The following is a 22,551-nucleotide window of genomic DNA, read 5'->3' on the forward strand; positions in this document are numbered from 1 at the left end:
GATCATCAATTCTGATTGCCTTCAGTAAGTGAGACTAGTCTCCTTACTGCCCCAGAAAAAAACCATTTTTTTCCTGAAGAGAATCACTTATCTGAAATTGCCTGTATAATGCAGAGCAGGCTAGGCCAAGTAATCGAGCCAGTTGTTTCTTAGCAGTCCCACTTCCCTCCTGGCCTTTCCCAGGCACAGCTTTGGTCCCCTATGGTCTTCCTTGCATCCGTGAGCTCTTCCGATTCCTCATCTCCCTCACCAACCCACACGACCGCCACAACTCAGAGGTTATGATCCACATGGGACTGCATTTGCTGACAGTGGCTCTTGAGTCGGCCCCTGTAGCCCAGTGCCAAACCCTCTTGGGCCTCATCAAGGATGAGATGTGCCGCCACTTATTCCAGGTAAGACTGGATTTCTAGAGGGACTCCGAACACCTGGCTTTTTTTCAGGGTCTTTCAAGGGCCAGGGGAACACAGGGAGGTTTGGCTGATTCATGTGAAGAGTATAGGACCCAGGAAAGAACCTACCTCCCCTACTGACCAGTAGTCATAGTCAAGAGGACTCCAGTAGTTCCCCGGGGACTCTGGCAACCAAAGGGAAACATAGGAATGGCTAGATATAGAGTTCCCTCAGAGCACATGACCTTAGTGACAACTTCCCACAGTTTGCTGTCCTGCTTTCTCTTGGTTGAGCCACAGTCAGGTTCAGAAACCTAATAGCCCATCCTACTGTGATCTCCAGCTACTCAGCGTAGAGCGACTGAACCTTTATGCTGCTTCCCTGCGCGTATGCTTCCTACTGTTTGAGAGCATGAGGGAGCACCTCAAGTTCCAATTAGAGGTGAGTTTCTTGAAGTTGGGAAAAAAATAGGAAGATGTATGGCACCTTCATTCGGGTCAGCTTTGTCATGCTGCAGGAGTGGGATTTGGTGGCTTCTGAGGAGAGTGCTTTTAGCCTCTATAGTTTGGTTCATTGGCTCTCCTCTTTAGTGGAGGACTTAAGAGGTGCCCAGAGAAACCTGGCTGGCTATAAAATGGGAGAACCCGAATATGAGAACTGGCAGGTAACCTCACCATGAGTGGGTAAAACTCTTCTGTCTGCAGTTCTTTTGCAACACAGGCAGGCAAGTCAAGCTGGCTTCGCCACTAAATTGCAAAAGGGAACTCTGAATAGGACCAAATCAGGCTCACACAGAGAGCACAAAAAGGGCAATGGGCAACTTGATCAGGTAGGAGGTAGAGAGCCAGGCCTCCCCCATCATGAAGGACAAAGAGGGGGATGTATTTAGGGGATGGAATACCATTAAGTATCTCTTAATGCATACCTTCTGGCTAGGCGTCTGCTTCCTGTTTAATGTTTTTCCTGTCCAATTTGTCTCTTCCTATCTTGAATCCTTTCCCCACCCAAATGGCAATTATTGGATTATTGTCAGATGTACATCAAAAAGCTCATGGATATCATCACTGTGGAGAACCCCAAGATGCCTTATGAAATGAAGGAGATGGCTTTGGAGGCCACTGTGCAGCTCTGGCACATCCCCAGCTTTGTCACTGAGCTCTATATCAACTATGATTGTGACTACTACTGTTCCAACCTCTTTGAAGATCTCACCAAGCTGCTGTCCAAGGTGCTGAGCATTATTACTGACCTCTAGAAAGACAACTTTATTAAGGAGATCTCTCTAGTGGTAGTGAGGATGCTACATATAGGGAACGAAACACTTGAGAGCTGGGGAACAAGAAGAAGTGTATCTTAAGGCAATGTAGAAGTTATGGGTGGTTTTAGGATTTTTGGAAAAGTATTCTAACCCCAAGTCTCCTGTATCTGTTTACTTTCCAGAATTCCTTCCCTGTGTCTGGTCAGCTCTATACAACACACCTGCTGTCTCTTGATGCCCTGTTGACAGTGATTGACAGCACTGAGGCCCACTGCCAAGCCAAAGTCCTCAACAACCTTACCCAGCAAGAAAAGAAAGAAGCAGCCAGACCTGGCTGTGAGGCAGTAGATGGCACTCGAGAAGCCAACAATAGTGAGAGGCATTTCTTTCTTTGAGGATCCCAGGGTTCTATGTTTATCCCTTCTCTACTCACTGAATCCTTTCTCCTACCCTTATGTCATTTCCTCCAAAGTACTCCTAATTCTGTGTTTCCGAGGTTTGGTGATGTGAATCATAGACCAGGCTGGCACATTAGCAGGACTCATGGACTTCTCCCTTTCTCCTCTTCCATGCTTTAGCTATTTTTACAGAATTGTTATTTCTTTATGGGGAGAAAAGAGAATATAGATTAAAGGATATAGGACTTCTGTGCCTAAAAGTTCCAGGCCCTACCTTTTCCTACCCCCAGTGCCTGCCTCCACTCTAATTAATCTTCTCTAACTTTTCCTTGAGATTGAGGTTGCAGAAGATCAGGGAAAGTGATTGCATAATCTCTTTATTAAATTGTAGAAGCTAATGCTTGGCTGACCTGGGATAGTGACTACTTATTTGGGCTTGGGTTTGTCCTGTCAGGGCCGGTGACCTGTGTGGGAACATGCAGATCTCCTTGGCCTGAAGCTCGATTCTCCTGCAGCTCTGCTTGGCTTCCTACACCATCAGTCTTCATTTACCTTCTTCTCTCTTACCAGCTGAGAGAGCAGCCAGTGATGGGAAGGCTATAGGCATGGCCCCAGACATCGCAGGCCTGCATGTGCCAGGTGGAGGGCGGCTGCCAGCAGAACATGGGAAACCAGGATGCAGTGATCTGGAGGAAGCTGGTGACTCTGGGGGTGGGTACTGGGTATCCATCATCCTAAGCCCCCTCAACTGGAAGGCCTGTTAGAGAACAGAGGGGAGGGGAGCAGAAATACCCTAGGTTAGTACCTGAATGAACATTGGCTGCTCACCATGCCTTCAGACCTAGAGAGAGGAAAGAAAACATTTGGAGCCCTAGAAGATAGGACTTCTAAGGAAGGGGAAGACTGATGAGGACAAGAAATTTTCTGAGGCATCCTTTTTTTCACTAGAGAGTATATCAGCATCCTTCCAAAAGTCATTATCCTGGTTAAAAAGAGGTCTTACTGGTGTTTCCCTCTCTTCCTCCCATTCCTAGCTGACAAAAAGTTTACCCGGAAGCCACCTCGATTTTCCTGTCTCCTGCCAGATCCACGGGAGTTGATTGAAATTAAGAATAAAAAGAAGGTATATATAGATATCCCCAGAGCTCAGCCTCTACCCACTTCTGACTGGGTGTTCTCTGTTGGGTTTCTGTCTCAGAGAATGAGGGAGAGTCTAAGCTCACTGAACAGCTTCCCAAGGCTAGTTTTTGAGCTTCTTGGAGCTTCAGCAACCCCCCAATCTCCTTTGAAGCCCTTTCCTTACTCCTAAGCCATGTAATTGGCATCTCCTATTGTGTACTCCTGGGCAAATGCTGCCCTAGCTGAGAGTCAGGTGTTACTTGTGGTGACAAGAGCCCTGGAAGCTGGTATCCTGTGGGTCACCGAAGGTTACTGGTCATCTCGAGCTCTGGGGTGATGATTGGCAATAAAAGGGAATTGACATTTATTCTGGTGCTTTTTAGTAAAGTTCAAATAACTGTACTTTCTGGTTTTCTAACACAAAGAAAACCTTCTGTTTAACCCTTTCTTCCTCGTAAGGCCAGCCTAAATGACTTTGGTTTATGTGTGCCCTTGATTGCAGGGCTGTGACTAGACAGTCAAAAAGTTATCATTGCAGTTATTTCACCTTGTCTTTCAAACCCCAGGGCCTTAAGAGCTAGGAAGCCAAAGAAAGAAGGGGAATCCGAGCTAGTCTGTAAACAGATGCCAGGAACAGCTCTAATACTGGAGAGAAGAGAAAACCTTCTCTAGTCTCTTTCTTATATTTTTTTTCTCTGGTTCTCAGGTTGGAGGAGAGTGCTGTGCATCTTTAGCACTCAGAAAAGGAGTAAAAAGGAGCTCCTCAGCCACTTCTAGTTAAACATGGAGTTGGGTAAAGCTAGGGGCCAATATGGTTCAGCCTTAGTTCTGGAGTGACTTAGAACCATGTCCTAGGAGCCCATTAGGTGACCAGCTGTGGACTGTGATGGAGACCTGCCCTTGTCTGGTTTAGGGGCAGAGCAGCTTTTGACACCTCCTGTATTTCTTCTCTAGCTGCTGATTACTGGCACAGAGCAGTTCAACCAGAAACCAAAGAAGGGGATCCAGTTTCTGCAAGAGAAAGGTCTCCTCACCATCCCAATGGACAACACAGAGGTAGCCCAGTGGCTGCGAGAGAACCCTCGGCTGGACAAGAAAATGATTGGAGAGTTTGTGAGTGACCGCAAAAACATTGACCTGTTGGAGAGCTTTGTGAGGTGAGGAAACTGCAAGAAATGTGGGACATAGTTGAGGATCAGCCTGGGGGGACAGACAGTTCAAAACAGTACCAGTCAGTTCCTGATGGTGACCCAGGTCATACACTCTTCCTCTTCCCAAGATTTATATCTTTTGGATCTGAAAGAGTCTCCAGCAAGAAAGCTTTGGGCACCATTCCATTCTCCATAGAGAACATTGCAAAGGGGTGGAGTAGGGTTCCTGAGCACAGGGTAGGTTCCTGGGTTCCAGGGATGAGGTTTCTATGTAGGAGCACACTGATGTGAAGAGTACTAAGCTTAGAGGTTGTCAAATTCTGGTTCTGTGTTAGAGATGACCTAGGAGATACCTCCCCTTTGCCAGAGCTCTCAGCCTTTTCTGTTCCAATAGGAGAAGCTTAGTGGGACTGTAGCTAATAGAGCACCCAACATTTGCAGCTTATACATCTTAAGCCTTTCGTCCTTCTTTCTTTCCCTGTAGCACCTTCAGCTTTCAGGGTCTGCGGCTGGATGAAGCTCTCCGTCTCTACCTGGAAGCCTTCCGCTTGCCCGGGGAAGCACCAGTCATCCAGAGGTTGCTAGAGGCATTCACAGAACATTGGAGGGTGAGTTTGAGTGGCAGGGACTGAGCCCAGCATCCCAAATTAATTTGACTAAGGGTTTCTATGGCCTCAACTGAAGGACCCAGTTGCTGTCTCCTAAGAAGGCTGAGAGCAATGTCAGTGAGCTTTCCCATAGAGGGGCCAGCTTCCATCAGGGAGTTGGCAAGAGATGGGCCTCTTTCTGGCTGGTACCTTCTTCTTTATCATCATTGACCAGTGGGTTGGTCGTGAGGGTTTGATTGGCCAGAGAAGGGCATTGACATAGGTGGGGTCTTTGATTTTTCAGAATTGTAATGGCTCCCCATTTGCCAATAGCGATGCCTGCTTTGCCCTGGCCTATGCTGTCATCATGCTTAATACTGACCAGCACAACCACAATGTTCGCAAGCAAAATGCACCCATGACCCTGGAGGTAAGATTGGATCCCAGCCATGGCAGAGCAGTTCCAGCACAGCTTTGGAGGTAGCAGGAAGGACATGGGTTTTCCAGTGGGCACAATAGACAAGCTTCTGTCCAAGGGAGTCAGGGGGCGCTGGCCAATCCAGAAGAGGAACTGGGGTAGGGAAGTGGATTCTGTCACTTACTGTTTCCTAAAGTCCTATTTACCACAGACCCAGGAGTTCCCTGAGTGGGGCTTCAGCATTGACACATGGCGGGTAAAGCTTATTGCCCTGTCTCTAGGAGTTTCGCAAAAATCTAAAAGGTGTGAATGGAGGCAAGGACTTTGAGCAAGACATTCTGGAGGACATGTACCATGCCATCAAGTGAGTATGCGTAGAGAATGGTGTAGCATCTCTGTTAAGGAGAAGCACGCTACTTCCTTCTCCAGATTTTGGAGTCACATCAGACTGCAGTGACTCATACACCCTGGATTTAGCATCGTAATTTATCTGGGCAGCCCCTTCTCCCCCAACTGATTTATTCCTTAAAGAAGCCTGAATAGTACTGGAACTTTAGTACCCTGAGCCAGGATCCAAACTGCCCCTGCTAAGTGGAATGTCATCACCCCATTTTCCAAACGCAGAGAAGCTGGGTTTTCCTGTCTAGCTTGCAAGATGCATTATGGGGCTAGTAGAGAACCCAAGATGGGTACTAGAGGATGAGGTTTGGGACACTTAGGTTTCTACTGTAAATCAGAAAAGGTAGAATTGTTCATCCTCTCATACCCAGAAAAAATATGAGATCTTACTATAGAAGGCCCACTTAGAGATGGGGCTTGGAGATTATGGGATGCTTCCTTTCTTTCTCCTTGGTGCCACTGGTGGGGAGGGAAGCAGACCACTGAGCTGCAGTTTTGATGACCTCTCATTGAAGGAAAGTGTCAGTAATGGGCAGAAAGCCCCTTGTCCTAGTTTGTAACCAGTCAGGTTCAGAGCAGTGCACCTACTCCTTTTGTTACCTCCTGACAGGAATGAGGAGATTGTGATGCCTGAGGAGCAGACAGGCCTGGTTCGGGAGAATTATGTATGGAATGTGCTGCTTCATCGAGGTGCCACCCCAGAAGGCATATTCCTACGTGTGCCTGCTGGCAGCTACGATCTTGACCTCTTCACCATGACCTGGGGCCCCACTATTGCTGCTCTTTCTTATGTCTTTGACAAAAGCCTTGAGGAGACAATCATCCAAAAAGCCATCTCAGGCTTCAGGTAGCCAGAGTTTGACTATGGTCTTGGATCTCCTTCCACCTCTTTGATTTAACTTGGTTGCCTCCATGCCTCTCTGACTCCTACTCTTATTTTCCTTAGAATGGGTTCCTCCTGAGTTTTTCAGGGAGGCTGAAGCTTGGGAAAGCTCAGTCTTAAACAGACTCAAGAGTAAAAGGTTTCTTCCTGGGACTGATTAGGGAAGAATCCCAAGCAAGCCTCCTTGGGGACTTGGAAGGGCTGCCTGGCCTTTCAGTGACTGTATCTGATATGTGACGTTACAGGAAGTGCGCCATGATCTCCGCCCACTATGGCCTCAGTGATGTGTTTGACAATCTCATCATCTCTCTATGCAAATTCACAGCTCTCAGCAGTGAGGTGAGCAGGGACAGGAACTGTGTACTTGGAGTTCCAAAGGATGACCTCTCTTTTAGCCATAGACCTACCCTTATCTGTGGAGCTGGTTTCCATCAGCATATTCTCTCACTACCCCTGGACTACAGTAGAGCTTAGCCATTTCTGTCTGACACACCCTAGGATGAGAATAGCATTACCTTATATAATGGGGATGAGAGAAGAGATGCAATAGTGGAGAAGGCCTTAGCCAGAGTAGCCCTTCCCACCAGTATTATGGGGGATTGAAGCAGAACTAGCAGAAGGACCCTCAGGAACCATAGGTAGAGGCCTAAGAGAATCTCCTTTCAAGACATTTGCCAGGCCCTACGCCTCATCTCATCTTCCTTTCCAGTCCATTGAGAACCTGCCCACTGTGTTTGGAAGCAACCCTAAAGCCCACATTGCAGCCAAGACAGTATTCCATTTGGCCCATCGTCATGGTGACATCCTGCGGGAGGGCTGGAAGAATATCATGGAGGCCATGCTGCAGCTCTTCCGAGCCCAACTGCTGCCCAAGGCTATGGTGGAGGTAATTCTTGGTAGGAGACTAATCAATAATAACAAGGCAAGAGCTCCAAGATTACGTACTGTCTGCATATAGAACTGGTTGAGAGTAGCACTGGGCCTGATGCATGCTGAAACTTACCAGGAACGCCTCAAATGTAAGACCGCAGATCTTTGGCCATGGGGATAGCTGTAAAGGAAGGCTGGTAGAAGTTGTTGCCAGTCATCAATTGGAGGGGCCCAGTCAATAGTGTTGGGCAGAGAACAACGGGAAGAAAGCCAGAAAACTTTGCATGGCAGAGCAGGAAATGCAGAGGGCATGTGGAAAGAAATTATTCTTGACCTGATTTTCCAGGTAGAAGATTTTGTGGATCCCAATGGCAAGATCTCTCTACAACGGGAAGAGACACCATCAAACCGGTGAGGGGAAATCAGAGGCTGGAGACCTTGCAGAGGGAGGATTAGAACTCTGGAGCTCACTAGAGCTTGTACTCTCTTTCTACAGAGGAGAGTCGACAGTGCTGAGCTTTGTGAGCTGGCTGACACTTAGTGGTACTGAGCAGTCTAGCGTGCGGGGCCCATCCACTGAGAGCCAAGAGGCCAAGAGAATGGCCTTGGACTGTATCAAGGTAACTGCCCCTGCCTACCCCTGGTGAACAAGCCTAGACCCTTCTCTACTAGATAGACACTGTCCTATGAACTGAAGAATAGGGTCATCTAGGGTTTGTGACCAGAGCTGACTCCTTCTGCCCTCTCTCCCTGGCTTCTTGGGAACATTCTCTTCCCTCTAGTCCTTATCAATAACCCCTCTCTCGGGGCTTCCCTGATGGCGCAGTGATTGAGAGTCCGCCTGCCGATGCAGGGGACACGGGTTCGTGCCCCGGTCCGGGAAGATCCCACGTGCCGCGGAGCAGCTGGGCCTGTGAGCCATGGCCGCTGAGCCTGCGTGTCCAGAGCCTGTGCTCCACAACGGGAGAGGCCACAACAGTGAGAGGCCCGCGTACAGCAAAAAAAAAAAAAAAAAAAAAACCCTCTCTTGTGCCGCCTCTAGCAATGTGACCCAGAAAAGATGATCACAGAAAGCAAATTCCTCCAGCTGGAGTCACTGCAGGAGCTCATGAAGGTACAGAGTGAAGAGGGAAGAGGGGTGAAAGGGCTGGCTGGGTCCGGGAGGGGAGACAGGGATAGTGGTGTATGCCTCAGTTTCTGTCAGGGGTGGGCCAGTGGCTGGCTTCTCCTCCATGTCTATTTTCCTGCTATTATTCTCCTCCAGGCTCTGGTCTCAGTGACACCAGATGAAGAGACCTATGATGAAGAGGATGCTGCTTTCTGCCTGGAGATGCTGCTGAGGATTGTGCTGGAGAACAGGTAGAAGGCAGTCTTTAGGCAGGCCTCATACTGGGCTTGTACCAAAGGGATGGAAGCCTGGAGTAATCTTGCAGAGTGGGCTCTAGGGACAAGAAGCACATGAAGCTATAGGCAGTAGAGGAGAAGCTTGCTCATTATAGCTGCCTGCTTAGGGTATAATACCACTGAGCTCTGAAGGACCTAGCCTCAATCAGAAGAAGAGGCTTATTGCCCAGTGGCCTTTACAGCTGAGACTATCCTCATCCCTTATGTTTCTCAGGGACCGTGTGGGCTGTGTGTGGCAGACTGTTCGAGACCATCTATACCACCTATGTGTCCAGGCACAGGACTTCTGCTTCCTTGTGGAGCGGGCAGTGGTGGGGCTGCTGCGCCTAGCCATTAGGCTACTCCGGAGAGAAGAGATCAGTGGCCAGGTAAGCTGAGTGCAGCTGGGAAGGCAGGAAGGTGTACAAGGGACTAAAGCCACAGTATCAGTTATGGCCTGAGACAGAGACTTCATTTAGTGGCCCATAGCATGAGCCCAGTAACCTACCACAGGGCTAGGGGAGTCTAACAGGGACATTGAGAGTGAATCTGGAATGGCCTCAGGTATGAAGCTAGTACTCAGCACCTCTGCTCAGTAGGGCTGGACGGCTGCTGCCTTGTGGCAGTCCCAGCCCCATACCTGATTTCCCGGCTCTCATGCTTAGGACCCTCCTGAGAGCTCTTCACCCAATTTATAAAAGACAAACAGTATAGAAGTGAGTTCAGGAAGGTCACAGGATATAAGATCAATACAGAAAAATTAATCACATTTCTTTATACTAACAATGAACATATAGAAAATGAAACCATTTACAAGTGCTGCAAATGAAATCAAATACTTAGCTATACACCTAACAAAACATGTATAGGATCTGTATGCTGAAACTTACAAATGCTAATGAAAGATATTAAAGAAGACCCAAATAAATGAAGAGGCATACCATATGCGTGGATTGGAAGACTCAGCGTAGTGAAGAGGTCATTCCTCCCTTAATTGATCTGTAAGTTTAATGCAACTCCTATGAAAATCCCAGCAAGGTTTTTTTGTAGACACAGACAAGCTTATTCTAAGATGGAAAAGCACAGGCCCTAGAATAGCTGAACATTTTGAGAAAAAACGTGGGAGGAATCACTCCATCTGATATTAAGGCTTACTATACAGCTATAGTAATCAACACTGTGGTATTTTTGGAGGGACAGACACATGCATCGATGTAAAAGGAGAAACCAGAAATAGACGCACACAAAGATGCCTAACTAATTTTTTGACAAAGGTGCAAAAACAATTCAGTGGAGGAAGGATAATCCTTTTAATTGCTGGAACAATTGAAATCCATGGTTGAGGGGGCAGGGGACAAATGAACCTTGACCTAAGCCTCATACCTTATAGAAAAATTAACTCAAAATGAATCATAGAATTAAATGTAAAATGTAAAACTATGAAACCCTAGAAAGAAAAATAGGAGGATATCTTTGGGAGCTAGGCAAAAAGTTCTTAGACTTGACACCAAAAATACAATCCATAAAAGGAAAAACTGGTAGATTTCATCAATATTAAAAATTCTACTCTATGAGAGCCCAGTGTGAAAAGGAGGTAAAGACAAGGAGTGTATGTTTGCAAATCAAATATCTGAAAAAAGACTAATACCTAAAATATAAAAGAACTCAAAACGTAACAGTAAAAAAAAAAAACAGACCAATTAGAAAATGGGCGAAAGATATGAAGAAGATATACAGATGGCAGATAAGCACATGAAGAAGCTTAAGTGGTGTTCATCATCATTATCCAACAGGGAAATGCAAATTAAAACCACAGTGAGATACCACTACACACCTGTCAGAATGGCTAAAGTGAAAAACAGTGATAATACCAAATGCAGACAAGGATGTGGGTCAGTCACTCATAAATTTCTGGTAGGAATATAAAATGATAAGAGCAGTTTCTTATAAAACTAAACATGCAGTTACAACACAATCCAGCAGTTGCACTCTTGGGCACTTATCCCAGAGAAATGAAAGTTTACTTTTATAAAAAACCTATACATGAATGTTCACAGGATCTTTATTTGTAGTAGACAAAAACTGGAATCAGCCCAGATGGTTTTCAGCGTAAAGTGTAGTACATACATACCATGGAATACTATTCAGCAATTAAAAGCAACAAACTATTGATACATGCAGCAACTTGCATGACTGTCCAAGGAATTACGCTAAGTGAAAAAAGCCAATCCCAAACGGTTATATACTATATCATTCCATTTATATGACGTTTTTGAATTGATGAGGTTTTAGAAGTTGTGGACAAATGGCCGGGGGCTAGGGATGGGGGCAAGAAAGGCAGGTGTGGTTATAAAAGGGCAACACAAGGGATCCTGTGGTGTTGGAACTATTCAACATCTTGGCTAGTGGTGGATACACAAACCTACACAAGTGCTTCAATTGTGTAGAACTTAATCCACGTATGAGTACAAGTAAAACTGGGGAAATCTGAATAAGATTAGTGAATTGTATCAATGTCAGTATCCTGGTTATGATATTATGCTGTAGTTTTGCATAATGTTGCTGGTCTTTTTTTCAGTTTTTAAAAAATTAAACTTTGAAAATAGAGATAATTATAGATTCATATGCAGTCTGTTTTATAATAAAGTATTGGATATCTCAGGTAATTTATTGAATACTGTACTGAAAGTGGCAAACAGAATGGTTGTCTGGGTACGGAATGGTTCTAAGTGCATCAGTTGTTTACCCTCATAATGGCATGGCTGACTGAGAGCTGTGGCTCCCTGCCACTGCCCAGCAACACAAAAGAGTATTGTGCTGCATATCAGTAGCCCTGGAAAAAATCAAAACTCTAAGTATGGTTTCTACTGAATGTGTTTCACTTTTATACCATTGTGAAGTCAAAAAAATCTAAGTTAAATTATCATAAGTTGGGGGCTGTCTGTACACTTTACCCACTTTACCCCAATGGTAGCATTGTGCAAAACTATAGTGTAGTATCATAACCAAGATACTGACATTGATACAATTCACTAATCTTATATAGATTTCCTCAGTTTTACTTGTTCATACGTGTATTAAGTTCTACACAATTTAAGCACTTGCGTAGGTTTGTGTATCTACCACTAGCCAAGATGCTGAATAGTTCCAACACCACAGGATCCCTCGTATTGCCCTTTTATAACCACACCTGCCTCTTTCTTGCCCCCATTCCTAGCCCCTGGCCATCTGTCCACAGAGTACCCTAAGTTGGGTCTTAGCCAAAACTGTTCTCACTAGCCTAGGGAGGCTGGTGGGGAAGGAGGCTAGACAAGACGCGTGTGCCCACTTTCCACTTCCTGCTCCCATCTCCTGCCCCAGGTACTGCTCTCCCTGCGCATTTTGCTACTAATGAAGCCCAGCGTGTTGTCCCGAGTCAGTCACCAGGTAGCCTATGGGCTCCATGAACTCCTTAAGACTAACGCAGCCAACATCCACTCAAGTGATGACTGGGCCACCCTCTTCACGCTGCTGGAGTGCATTGGCTCAGGTGTAAAGCCTCCAGCTGCCCTGCAGGCCACAGCCAGGGCCGATGCACCTGATGCTGGTAAGCCCTTTCCCAGAGACACCCACACTGGCAGATAAACAATTATGGCCCCAGTGGTTGAGACAGGAAAACAAAACGCAGGTTGTTGTGTTCAGCAGATTAAATACCCCTGGCTTCTGCTATCTGCTTCCAGAGCTTCCTGTGCCTAACGGGCCTCTCCCCATTACCCACAGATTAAACAGCATAAAGGCAAGTAGGCAATGGAGAAGGCTATGAAGCCAGGCTTCCTACTGTCCTGAGGACTGTTTTCTCAGAAACTCTGTCCTCACTGCCACCTCCCTCCCCAACAGCTGCTACTAGATGCTGTCAGGAGCCCAAATTAGCCTGCTGCCCCATTTGGTCAACAGAGAAGCTCTCCAGGCCATCCTGCAGCCCTCTAGTGACAGGGCTGGAACTAATCCAGACCAAGAGAAAAGAGAGGCCAGGCTTCAGCACCTTTCTTCTGAGAGCTGAAACTATGCCTCATCCCAACTTCCCCATCCCCATCCTGACTCTGCGCCTCTCCCTGCTGGCTCAGGGGCCCAATCAGATAGTGAACTCCCATCCTTCCATCAAAATGACGTGAGCCTGGACCGAGGGTACACTTCTGACTCGGAGGTCTACACTGACCATGGCAGGCCTGGCAAGATTCACCGATCAGCCACAGATGCTGATGTGGTCAACAGCGGTTGGTTAGTGGTGAGTGAGCATACGGGCAGCGGGTGAGTCTTCCCCTCTTGGCCTGTGGGAAAGATTCCTGGCCTTCTGAGAGGGCAGCTAGGGGAAGATCAGGGTCAAGCCTGGATTCTCAGCTCCTCTATACTTTACAGGTGGGGAAGGATGACATCGATAACTCCAAGCCAGGGCCTGAGACCAGCTGGCCAGGTCCTTCACCCCTGGTCAATCAGTACAGCCTAACAGTGGGGCTGGACCTCGGGCCACATGACACCAAGTCCCTGCTCAAGTGTGTGGAGTCCCTGTCCTTCATCGTGCGTGACGCTGCCCACATCACACCTGACAACTTTGAGCTCTGTGTCAAGACTCTCCGCATCTTTGTGGAGGCCAGTCTGAATGGCGGTGGGTCACCTGATGAAGGGGCAGTTGGGGAGTAACCATGTGAATTACGGGGGAAAGGGAGGAGCAGGCCGTCTGTACCCATGGATATGGAAATGTGACCTGCGTCTGGCCCTGCTCAGGGTGCAAGTCCCAGGAGAAACGTGGCAAGAGTCACAAGTATGACAGCAAAGGGAACCGCTTCAAGAAGAAATCCAAGGAAGGCTCAATGCTTCGGCGGCCTCGAACCTCCAGCCAACATGCCACGCGGGGTGGGCATAGTGATGACGATGAGGACGAAGGTGTGCCTGCCAGCTACCATACGGTGTCTTTACAGGTCAGTCAGGACGTAAGTATGGCACCCTTTACTTCCTCTCCTCTCCCGGTACCTGACATTGGGAGTCTTGGTGGGGCCAGGGACAGCCAGGGCGGAAAGGAAGGGCCTGTTTTCCAGCCAGGGCCTCAGCCAGTGTCCCCACAGTGCCCCCCTGTCCAGGACCGCCTGTAAGTCTTTGCTTCATTTTTAAATTATAGTTTGTTTTTGAAATAAGTAATTCAAATGCACATAGCACAGAGTTCAGAAGGTACAAAAGGGTAAGCAGATAAAAGTCCCATTCATTTCCTGTCCCCAGCTGCTAAGTTCCCCTTACCAGAGGCAACCACTGCCATCAGTTTCTTGTTTATCCTTCCAGAGTTATTCTGTTGTCTATTCAGGACATATAAAATTTATTTTATGAGCAGACTTTACATCACTAAATAAATGGAGAATTAATTGCTTTAAATAGAATAACCTTAGAAAAATTACAAAAACAAAAAATTATTAAATCTGGCCAGACACTGTTGCCTATCAAAGCCTCTGAGCCTGAGGTTTTCTGTTTTTAAAATGAGATTAACAAGATGAGGCTTTATCTGTCATCAGAAAGTGTGAAAAAGGAGTGAAAAAGTACCTTTCTCACTGTGTAATTGTGTTATTAAATACTTAGTCCACACACCTCCTCAAATCCCCGCTACTAGGAGTAATACCCATCTTTGGGAAACACTGGTCAGGACTAGGACAACCAGCTCATAAAGTTGAGGAGAAGGGAGTGGTGAGAGGGGTGGAGTATGGTGTGATCGGTACTAGGGACTCCCTTGAGGACTCAGTCAGGGACAGTGGGAGTGGGCTGGTGAGGAGGGGATCCACCAGACCTAACCCCACTCATGTCGTGCCCCTCCTGTGACCCCAGTTGCTAGACCTGATGCACACCCTACACACAAGGGCAGCCTCTATCTACAGCTCATGGGCGGAGGAGCAGCGCCACCTGGACGCAGGAGGCCGGAAGATCGAAGCAGATTCACGCACCCTCTGGGCCCACTGTTGGTGCCCTTTACTTCAGGGTAAACCTCAGGGGAGCAGGCAGGGCAGGGGCAGAGGTGGAGCTGGCGCTTGGGAAGTACCAGGATCAGGATGCCCAAAGGATCCTGAGCCTGTTCTCATTCTCAGGCATTGCCTGCCTGTGCTGTGATGCCCGGCGCCAGGTGCGGATGCAGGCACTGACCTATCTGCAGCGAGCACTACTGGTACATGATCTGCAAAAGTTAGATGCCCTGGAATGGGAGTCCTGTTTTAACAAGGTAGGACTTCCCCCTGGTCTTAAGGTAAAGTGCAAATCCTAAAGACAAGGAGAGCCAAGCAGCTTGAAGAGCCCCTGATGTCAATCCTCAGCCTGTATCAGACCTTCCCTCCTGCTCTGTACCCATCCACCGCAGCCCAGGGTCAAGTGGACAAGGCTTCCACCTGACCCTGCTAGGGAGATGTTGGCTTCTTACCCACCAGGTGCTGTTTCCTCTACTGACCAAGCTCTTGGAAAACATCAGCCCTGCAGATGTGGGCGGGATGGAGGAGACCCGGATGAGGGCTTCCACCCTGCTCTCTAAGGTACTGCTCACCACCCTACTCCCACCCACTCTCCCCACACCTGCCTCTTCACAAGCAGGGAAGCCAAGGCTGCTGGGAGGACCTAGAGATGTAATGTAGGTGCTTAGGACTCCCAGCTATGGAGACTCAGCAGGACCCAGGGACCTGGGAGGATTTTGGAATGCAGAGGAGTCTCTGATCCAGGATTCCCACACAAGATAGGGCAGGCTTGCCTCCCACCCTTGGAGAGGGGTGCAGAAGGCTCCTACCCTACTCTTGGCTGAGAGGGGCTGGGGGACCATAGGTCTTCCTGCAGCACCTGTCTCCACTGCTGTCGCTCTCTACCTTTGCGGCCCTCTGGCTGACCATCCTGGATTTCATGGACAAGTACATGCATGCAGGCTCCAGTGACTTACTGGTACGTTCTGCCTCAGCCCAACTCCAGCTGCCTACTTCCTCTCCCATCTTGTGGGAAGACTTGCTGTTTCCCCCTTGGTGGCTGCCTTCTCCTTACCATATCCCCCCATGCCCTCTTTCCCATTCTCATGGCCCCACTGCCACCTGCAGTCAGAGGCCATCCCTGAGTCTCTGAAGAACATGCTCCTGGTGATGGACACAGCAGAGATTTTCCACAGTGCGGATGCCCGAGGAGGCAGCCCCTCAGCCCTCTGGGAGATCACCTGGGAGCGCATTGACTGTTTCCTGCCCCACCTACGAGATGAGCTCTTCAAGCAGACTGTCATCCAGGGTAGGGGGCTCCAACCAACTTCATCAAAGAGAGTCTGGAGCTAATAATTAGTTCTCTGTGCCTGGGGTGGGGGTTAAGTCTAGTGGGTAGCCAGGACTCTACTTGAAATAAAGCACCGAGAGCCGCCATCTGGATTCTCTACCCTCCCCAGACCCTGTGCCCATGGAGCCTCATGCCCCAAAACCTCTGGCCTCAGCCCACCTGACTCCTGCTGCTGGTGACACCAGGACACCTGGCCATCCACCTCCCCCAGAGATGCCCTCTGAGCTGGGGACCTGTGGTGAGTCCCTCTGAGCGAGTTTGCTGGATGTCAAACAGGAAGTCAAGGAGGTCCGGGGTACTTTGAGATTGCTGCTGGGCATGGGCTGTGAGGCAGGGGAAGGAAAGAACCAGAAGATCCTGTTCACCTGCTCTCTTCTTATGGGAAATGGCAGGGCCAGGTCAGCTATGATGAGCTAGCTGCCTGGGATTTTCAGGCTTCAGAGAAGGAGGCTGGATCAGGGACTTGGAATGAATATGCAGAGGTTGCCCTTCAGGAATTCTAATAAAGACCAGACCAAAATTAACCTACTGGAGGTACAGCAAAGAAGATAAAGGGTAGATATAAGGTAGCTGGACACTGGAATAAGTTTTGAGCAGAGACTCTCAACTGTGTAGACTGGGAGGGGTCATCTTGCTTACAGGAGTGGGAGAAGCAGAAGTTTGGTAAACTAGCTGCAGAATGTGAGTGAGTCTGACTGCAGCCACCTTGCTTTCCCTCTAGACTTTGAGAAGCCCGAGGGCCCCCGACCTGCCAACAGCAGCTCCTCTGGATCACCAGTGGCATCCAGCCCCAGCAGACTGAGCCCTACCCCGGATGGGCCTCCACCCCTGGCTCAGCCCCCACTGATCCTGCAGCCCTTGGCCTCCCCACTGCAGGTGGGCGTGCCCCCCATGACTCTGCCTATCATACTCAACCCCGCTCTCATCGAGGCCACCTCACCTGTGCCCCTCCTGGCCACACCCCGCCCCACAGACCCCCTGCCCACCTCTGAGGTCAACTAAGGCAGGGCCCTCAGCGATCAGGACCAGTACTTCCTACCAGGCTGTCCCTGGCCCACCTCTTAGCTGTCCCAGGGGCCACAAATTCTTCAGTCCCAGCCCAAGCTGCTATCACTGCTACTTGGATGGGGACCTGAAAAAGAACTTTTATAGCCCCTCCTGGGACCCACAGTCAGTCTGTGGGACCTTCCTCCTCTGCTCTCCATTCCTGGGAGTCCAACCTGAGAGCACACTCAGGTATCACCTGCAGCCTGGCAGCTCGGGGAGGCATCACTGTACCAACCCTGCAGTGCCCGCCCTTGTGCTCCTCCTGCCCGTGGTCAGGCATCGAGAGCCAAGCCAATCACTCTGCACTTTGTTTCCCTCTCCGAACCCCACTCCCATCAGCCCTGGGCCACCTCCTCTAGTTCTTCCTCTTTTATTAATTAGTTGGTCAGTTTGGAGAGTTGATTGGCGCCATGGAGGGTGGACAGGTGGGGCTGGACAGAGGGACTGCCCACAGGAGCATGTACATATGGAAAAACAGGACAACAATGGATTTTTTATGATGTAATAAATGTCTTAGTACCAACATCATTGCCTTTCCCTCTGGTTTCCTTCTTGAGTTTGTGGGTACCATGTTTCGGGATACCCAGGCCATCACATGAACAGAAATGAGACTGAGCCTACCAACAGTCTGGCCCACGTGGCCCCTGGTCACCAGCCAGCCAGACGCCAGGACGCAGTCAGGATTCCTTCACTGCTGCTGCCCCACCACCACCATCACAGCAGTGCCCCCTTAGCACCAGGGATGCGCTAGGGGGTTGGCAGTTGTCCTCTTCCCTAACTGCTCCATCGGAGATAAGCGTGACAGCCTAGGCTGGGGTCAAAGGGAAGGTGAACCAGAGCTGAGCTGTAGTTATTCAGAAGTCTTCCCTCAGATGTGCCTCATGGTCCCAGGAGCAGAGAGGAGCCCATGGGGCTTAGGGGGTGGGAGGCTATCTTGCCCATAGCTGTGATCATGTGTTTCTGGACACAGGGCATTCATTTTGGCCCAGAACTGAGGAGGGAAAATTTCTTCCCATCCCACAGCCTCCATTTACCCCAGTCACTGCAGCATGATTGGAGAATCCCTCCCCTTCTTTCCCTTTGCGTCAGGGTAAAATAAGTGGGAGTGTGTATGGGGCAGGCAGTGTGGCCCCTACAGGGGTGAGGTACTGTGGGTGTGATGCAGAATACTATTAAGCTTTCCCAAGTGAAGCATCTCCATCATCTTGGCATCCTCCTTCACCATGGTCTCTTCCCCCGGGGGAAGGGAGGGCAGAGAGTGGTACCTGCTGTACTACCAGCTGGCCTCCCTCACGGAGAGTTAGGGGCACTCACCTCTTCATTGGTCCCAGATGTCTATGTAATCGTTCAGCACCTTGGGCTTTCCTTTGCTCAGCACAACCACGTGGATGTTGCTGGGTCTGGATGTCTGTAAGTGCCTCCCTCGGGTGCTTTGGAAATGGAAACAGCCTGATGTGGAACAATACTGACATGAGTCCTGCAGCTCTTACACTAGTTTCTCCCTCTTCCCTTCCTTCTGCAAGTAGTCCAGACCATGCCTGCTTTCCACACTAACTAGAAGCCTTGCCCCTGGGAAAATTAGGAGTAAGACTGCACTCCTCCTTTGCACATTTCTGTATGAGTGCAGAAAAGCCCGGAACTACAGTCAGGTTAACACTAGGGCCGTTGGCTTCAGCTATAACATCTCTGTTCTCCCTTCTGAGCCCCACAGCTCTGCCTTCAGAAGCTTCTGTTTCCCTATGGGGGAAACAACATTGACTACTGTATAGAAACCTGAAGGCCATCCTATGAACAAAGGAATATGAAAAGTCTGTATCCCTCAGTCTACAAATATTGGGAAAGAAGCTGGAGTAATTGCAAACTGAACCCTTCCTCGCTGGCAAGCAAAGAAAAACATTTGTCGGAAGCCTCATTCTGTTATAGAAAGATCAACTGACATACGTGACTTGTGTTGTTGACAGTGTTGTCTCTGTCAGGCAAGGGAAACTACAAGAAGAACTAATATTCAGGCCTTAATTCTGACCAACAAAGAATGGCTGATGATGTGGAAGTGACAAAACTTGTGGGAAAGTAATAGAATAATCTGAAGGGAAATGCTGGTCTTAATGATGTCTCCTATAAGAACTCTAGGATAGCAGGTTTCAAAAAGTCCAGAGGAAAGCTAGAGACTTTTAAGACCCTAACGTGGAGAAGTGACATTGTTGAAACACCAATATATGTCAATATTAAGTGCACTGCTTACCCAACCTTGTAGAGGTATTTACTCCTCTTACAGATGAGGCAACAGGTTCAGAGAGGCCAAATTCCTGGGAAGTTAGGAAGCTGGGATTCAAACCCAGGTCTGTCTCACTCTAAACCCCATGGTCTTTCCTATGACACTTCCTCAGCTCAAAAGTAGTGGTGGGGCACAGTGGTTAAGAATCCGCCTGCCAATGCAGGGGACACAGGTCCGAGCCCTGGTCCTGGAAGATCCCACATGCTGCAGAGCAACTAAGCTCGCGAGCCACAACTACTGAGCCCGTGAGCCACAACTACAGAGCCTGCATGCTACAACTATTGAGCCCATGAGCCACAACTACTGAAGCCCATGCATGCATCTAGAGCCCGTGCTCCTTAAGAAGAGAAGCCACCGCAATGATAAGCCAGTGCACCGCCACGAAGAGTAGAGAAAGCCCGCGCGCAGCAGCGAAGACCCAACGCTGCCAAAAAAACCCAAAAAGAATGCCCCAGGGCTCAGTGCTTGTCAACTTCTTTTCTCCACATTCAATCGTGGGGTGATGTCCACTGTCGAAACTTTAAATACCATCCATCACTCTGACTTTATGTACAACTACCCCTCATCTCTTCTAGGTTCTTATACCAATGCCCACACCCCACCACCCACATCCCACACCCAATCCCTCAGCAAGTCTTGTTGCTTCTGTCTTTCAAATCTATCTGGAATGTGACTACTTCTCCCACCCTCACCCACTACCACTCAAGTCTAAGCCACCATCTATTGGACTACTGGTCTCCCTCCTTCATTCTAGTCCCATACTCTCTACCCTTTACTCTCCACACAGCAGCCAAATGGATACTTTTAATACATGTCATATCATTTTCACTCCACTGCCCAAAACCCTCAAATGGATCTCCATCTCATTCAGCATAAAATCCAAAGTTCTTACTTTTTCTCACCTACCTAACTAACCTTGCTGGTCCTCAAATATACCAAACGCATTTGTATCAGACCTTTACACTACTGGTGCCTCCACCTGGAATGCTCTTCCCTCAGATATCCACATAACTCACCCCCTCACTTTTTTCAAGTCACTGTTCAAATGTTACCTCATCAGAGAAGACTTCCCTGACTGCTACACAGAAAACATTTGTCACTCTCTATACTCTTACTACTTTATTTTTCTCTGTAGCACTTATCACCAACTGACATATTATACAACCATTTGATTTTTGTCTTCAAATAGGGACACTGATTTCTAGAATAGGCCCTCCCTATTTATTGGTGAGTGAATGGAGCGAATTTATGGTGCCTCTCTTCTGGGCCAGCAGTAGTGCTAGGCCTGGGTACAGAAACAGAGATAATCATTAGGTTGGAAATTAGTGAAACAAACAATGAAGAGGTTTCTTAAGTAGAGACAGATGAGGCTATAGCAACTAACAATAAACTTTGAGTCAGTTAAAATCTCCAGGACAACACTGGGAATTGTTGGAGCTGACTGATGAGTACATGGGGATTCATTATACTATTTTCTCCACTATATATGTTTGAAACTTTCTATGATAAAGGTTTTTCTTTTTTTAAATCTTCAGATAAACTACAGCTTCCCTGGTGGTGCAGTGGTTAAGAATCCACCTGCCAGTGCAGGGGACATGGGTTCAAGCCCTGGTCCGGGAAGATCCCACATGCCGCAGAGCAACTAAGCACATGCGCCACAACTACTGAAGCCTGTGCACCTAGAGCCCGTGCTCCACAAGAGAAGCCACTGCAATGAGAAGCCTGTGCACTGCAACGAAGAGTAGCCCCCGCTTGCTGCAACTAGAGAAAGCCTGCGTGCAGCAACGAAGACCCAATGCAGCCAAAAATAAACAAATAAATAAATAAATAGAAAGAAATTACAGCTCAGAATCTCATAATTAGAATAGCTCAACCCCTTGGGCTTCCCTGGTGGCGCAGTGGTTAAGAATCGTCCTGCCAATGCAGGGGACATGGGTTCGAGCCCTGGTCCGGGAAGATCCCACATGCTCTGGAGCAACTAAGCCTGCGTGCCACAACTACTGTGCCTGCGCTCTTGAACCTGTGAGCCACAACTACTGAAGCCCATGTGCCACAACTACTGAACCTTGCGTGCCTAGAGCCTGTGCTCCGCAACAAGAGAAGCCACCGCAATGAGAAGCCCTCGCACCGCAATGAAGAGTAGCCCCCGCTCGCTGCAACTAGAGAAAGCCCGCGTGCAGCAACGGAAGACCCAACGCAGCCAATAAATAAATAAATAAATAAAATAAAATAAAAAAGAATAGCTCAAGCCCTAGGGTTGCTTTTAGAGACATTTTGGAGACTAGAAGTGTTCATGCCAATTTCAGCTGTTGGTTTATGAGCACTTTGAAAGGACAGTTGTAATCAATGGTAACTAGCACAGGTTCACTAAGTTGTAGTACACCAATCTAACCTCATTCCATTTTAATTTAACGGTTTTGGGTCTGATTTACCAGGGGAAGGTAGTAGACAATATCCCTGGATTTTGACAAATTATTTGGAGGCCCACAGTGCAGTGGAAAGGCCTGCTTTGTTTTATACAAATTTAGGGGAAAGAGCTTTGTCCTAGAGTTAAGAGACTGGGTTTGATTCTCACTCTGTCCCTTTCTAGCTGTGTATTTGGTTGTGTTAATTCACCTCTCTGAGCCTTAATTTCTTTATCAGTAAAGGTAATATTTACCTCCTAGGCTGCTGGGAGGAAGAATAAGAATTTATACTAAAGTATCTTAACACAGTATCTGGCACATTCCATTTGCAGGCAACATGAAGAGGGGGAAGTGACAGGAAATAGCCCAAATCAAGGGCCATAATAGTCTCCCTTTATGCAGAGCTACTGCAGGCCTGTAATTCCATTATTAAGGTCAGGGGCAAGTTGCAGGAAAGATCTGAAACAACAGCCTGTGTTCTACCTCGGTGAGCCGAAGGGAGGACGCCTGCAAGAATGGAGATTACTCATGGCACCTCCTAAAAAAAAATTCTACCAACCAGAAATGTCCAGCCTCGGAGTTCAGCACCTTGTGAAATTCTGTACTGACCTTGCTGCCACTAGAAGGGTCGAAGCGGACATTGGAAACTGTATAAAAGGC

General features: G+C 48.2%; 1 protein-coding gene across 15 annotated transcripts in view; it reads left to right on the plus strand.

The window, feature by feature from the left end:
- The window catches only part of GBF1 (golgi brefeldin A resistant guanine nucleotide exchange factor 1), a 122,588-nt gene extending 104,701 nt beyond the window's left edge, over positions 1-17,887 (plus strand). For 10 of the 15 annotated variants that reach the window (XM_082673046.1, XM_082673053.1, XM_082673056.1 and 7 more), the window contains 29 exons: positions 184-395; positions 736-834; positions 1,427-1,621; positions 1,834-2,023; positions 2,620-2,760; positions 3,084-3,172; positions 4,123-4,325; positions 4,804-4,927; positions 5,211-5,336; positions 5,606-5,688; positions 6,334-6,570; positions 6,852-6,945; positions 7,316-7,492; positions 7,823-7,887; positions 7,973-8,096; positions 8,519-8,590; positions 8,741-8,835; positions 9,095-9,248; positions 12,220-12,445; positions 12,963-13,123; positions 13,255-13,501; positions 13,621-13,826; positions 14,704-14,854; positions 14,961-15,091; positions 15,294-15,395; positions 15,679-15,792; positions 15,942-16,122; positions 16,274-16,402; positions 16,886-17,887. In XM_082673046.1, coding sequence (XP_082529172.1) covers positions 184-395; positions 736-834; positions 1,427-1,621; positions 1,834-2,023; positions 2,620-2,760; positions 3,084-3,172; positions 4,123-4,325; positions 4,804-4,927; positions 5,211-5,336; positions 5,606-5,688; positions 6,334-6,570; positions 6,852-6,945; positions 7,316-7,492; positions 7,823-7,887; positions 7,973-8,096; positions 8,519-8,590; positions 8,741-8,835; positions 9,095-9,248; positions 12,220-12,445; positions 12,963-13,123; positions 13,255-13,501; positions 13,621-13,826; positions 14,704-14,854; positions 14,961-15,091; positions 15,294-15,395; positions 15,679-15,792; positions 15,942-16,122; positions 16,274-16,402; positions 16,886-17,166 — 4,409 coding nt within the window. In that variant the 3' untranslated portion in view covers positions 17,167-17,887. The remainder of the gene's footprint in view (positions 1-183; positions 396-735; positions 835-1,426; positions 1,622-1,833; positions 2,024-2,619; positions 2,761-3,083; positions 3,173-4,122; positions 4,326-4,803; positions 4,928-5,210; positions 5,337-5,605; positions 5,689-6,333; positions 6,571-6,851; positions 6,946-7,315; positions 7,493-7,822; positions 7,888-7,972; positions 8,097-8,518; positions 8,591-8,740; positions 8,836-9,094; positions 9,249-12,219; positions 12,446-12,962; positions 13,124-13,254; positions 13,502-13,620; positions 13,827-14,703; positions 14,855-14,960; positions 15,092-15,293; positions 15,396-15,678; positions 15,793-15,941; positions 16,123-16,273; positions 16,403-16,885) is intronic. The other 5 variants (XM_082673054.1, XM_082673055.1, XM_082673047.1 and 2 more) reach the window with 2 other exon arrangements.
- Positions 17,888-22,551: the final 4,664 nt, after the last annotated feature.

The sequence above is a fragment of the Grampus griseus genome, assembly GCF_964374135.1.
Source record: "Grampus griseus genome assembly, chromosome: 16".
Classification (NCBI taxonomy): Eukaryota; Metazoa; Chordata; class Mammalia; order Artiodactyla; family Delphinidae; genus Grampus; species Grampus griseus.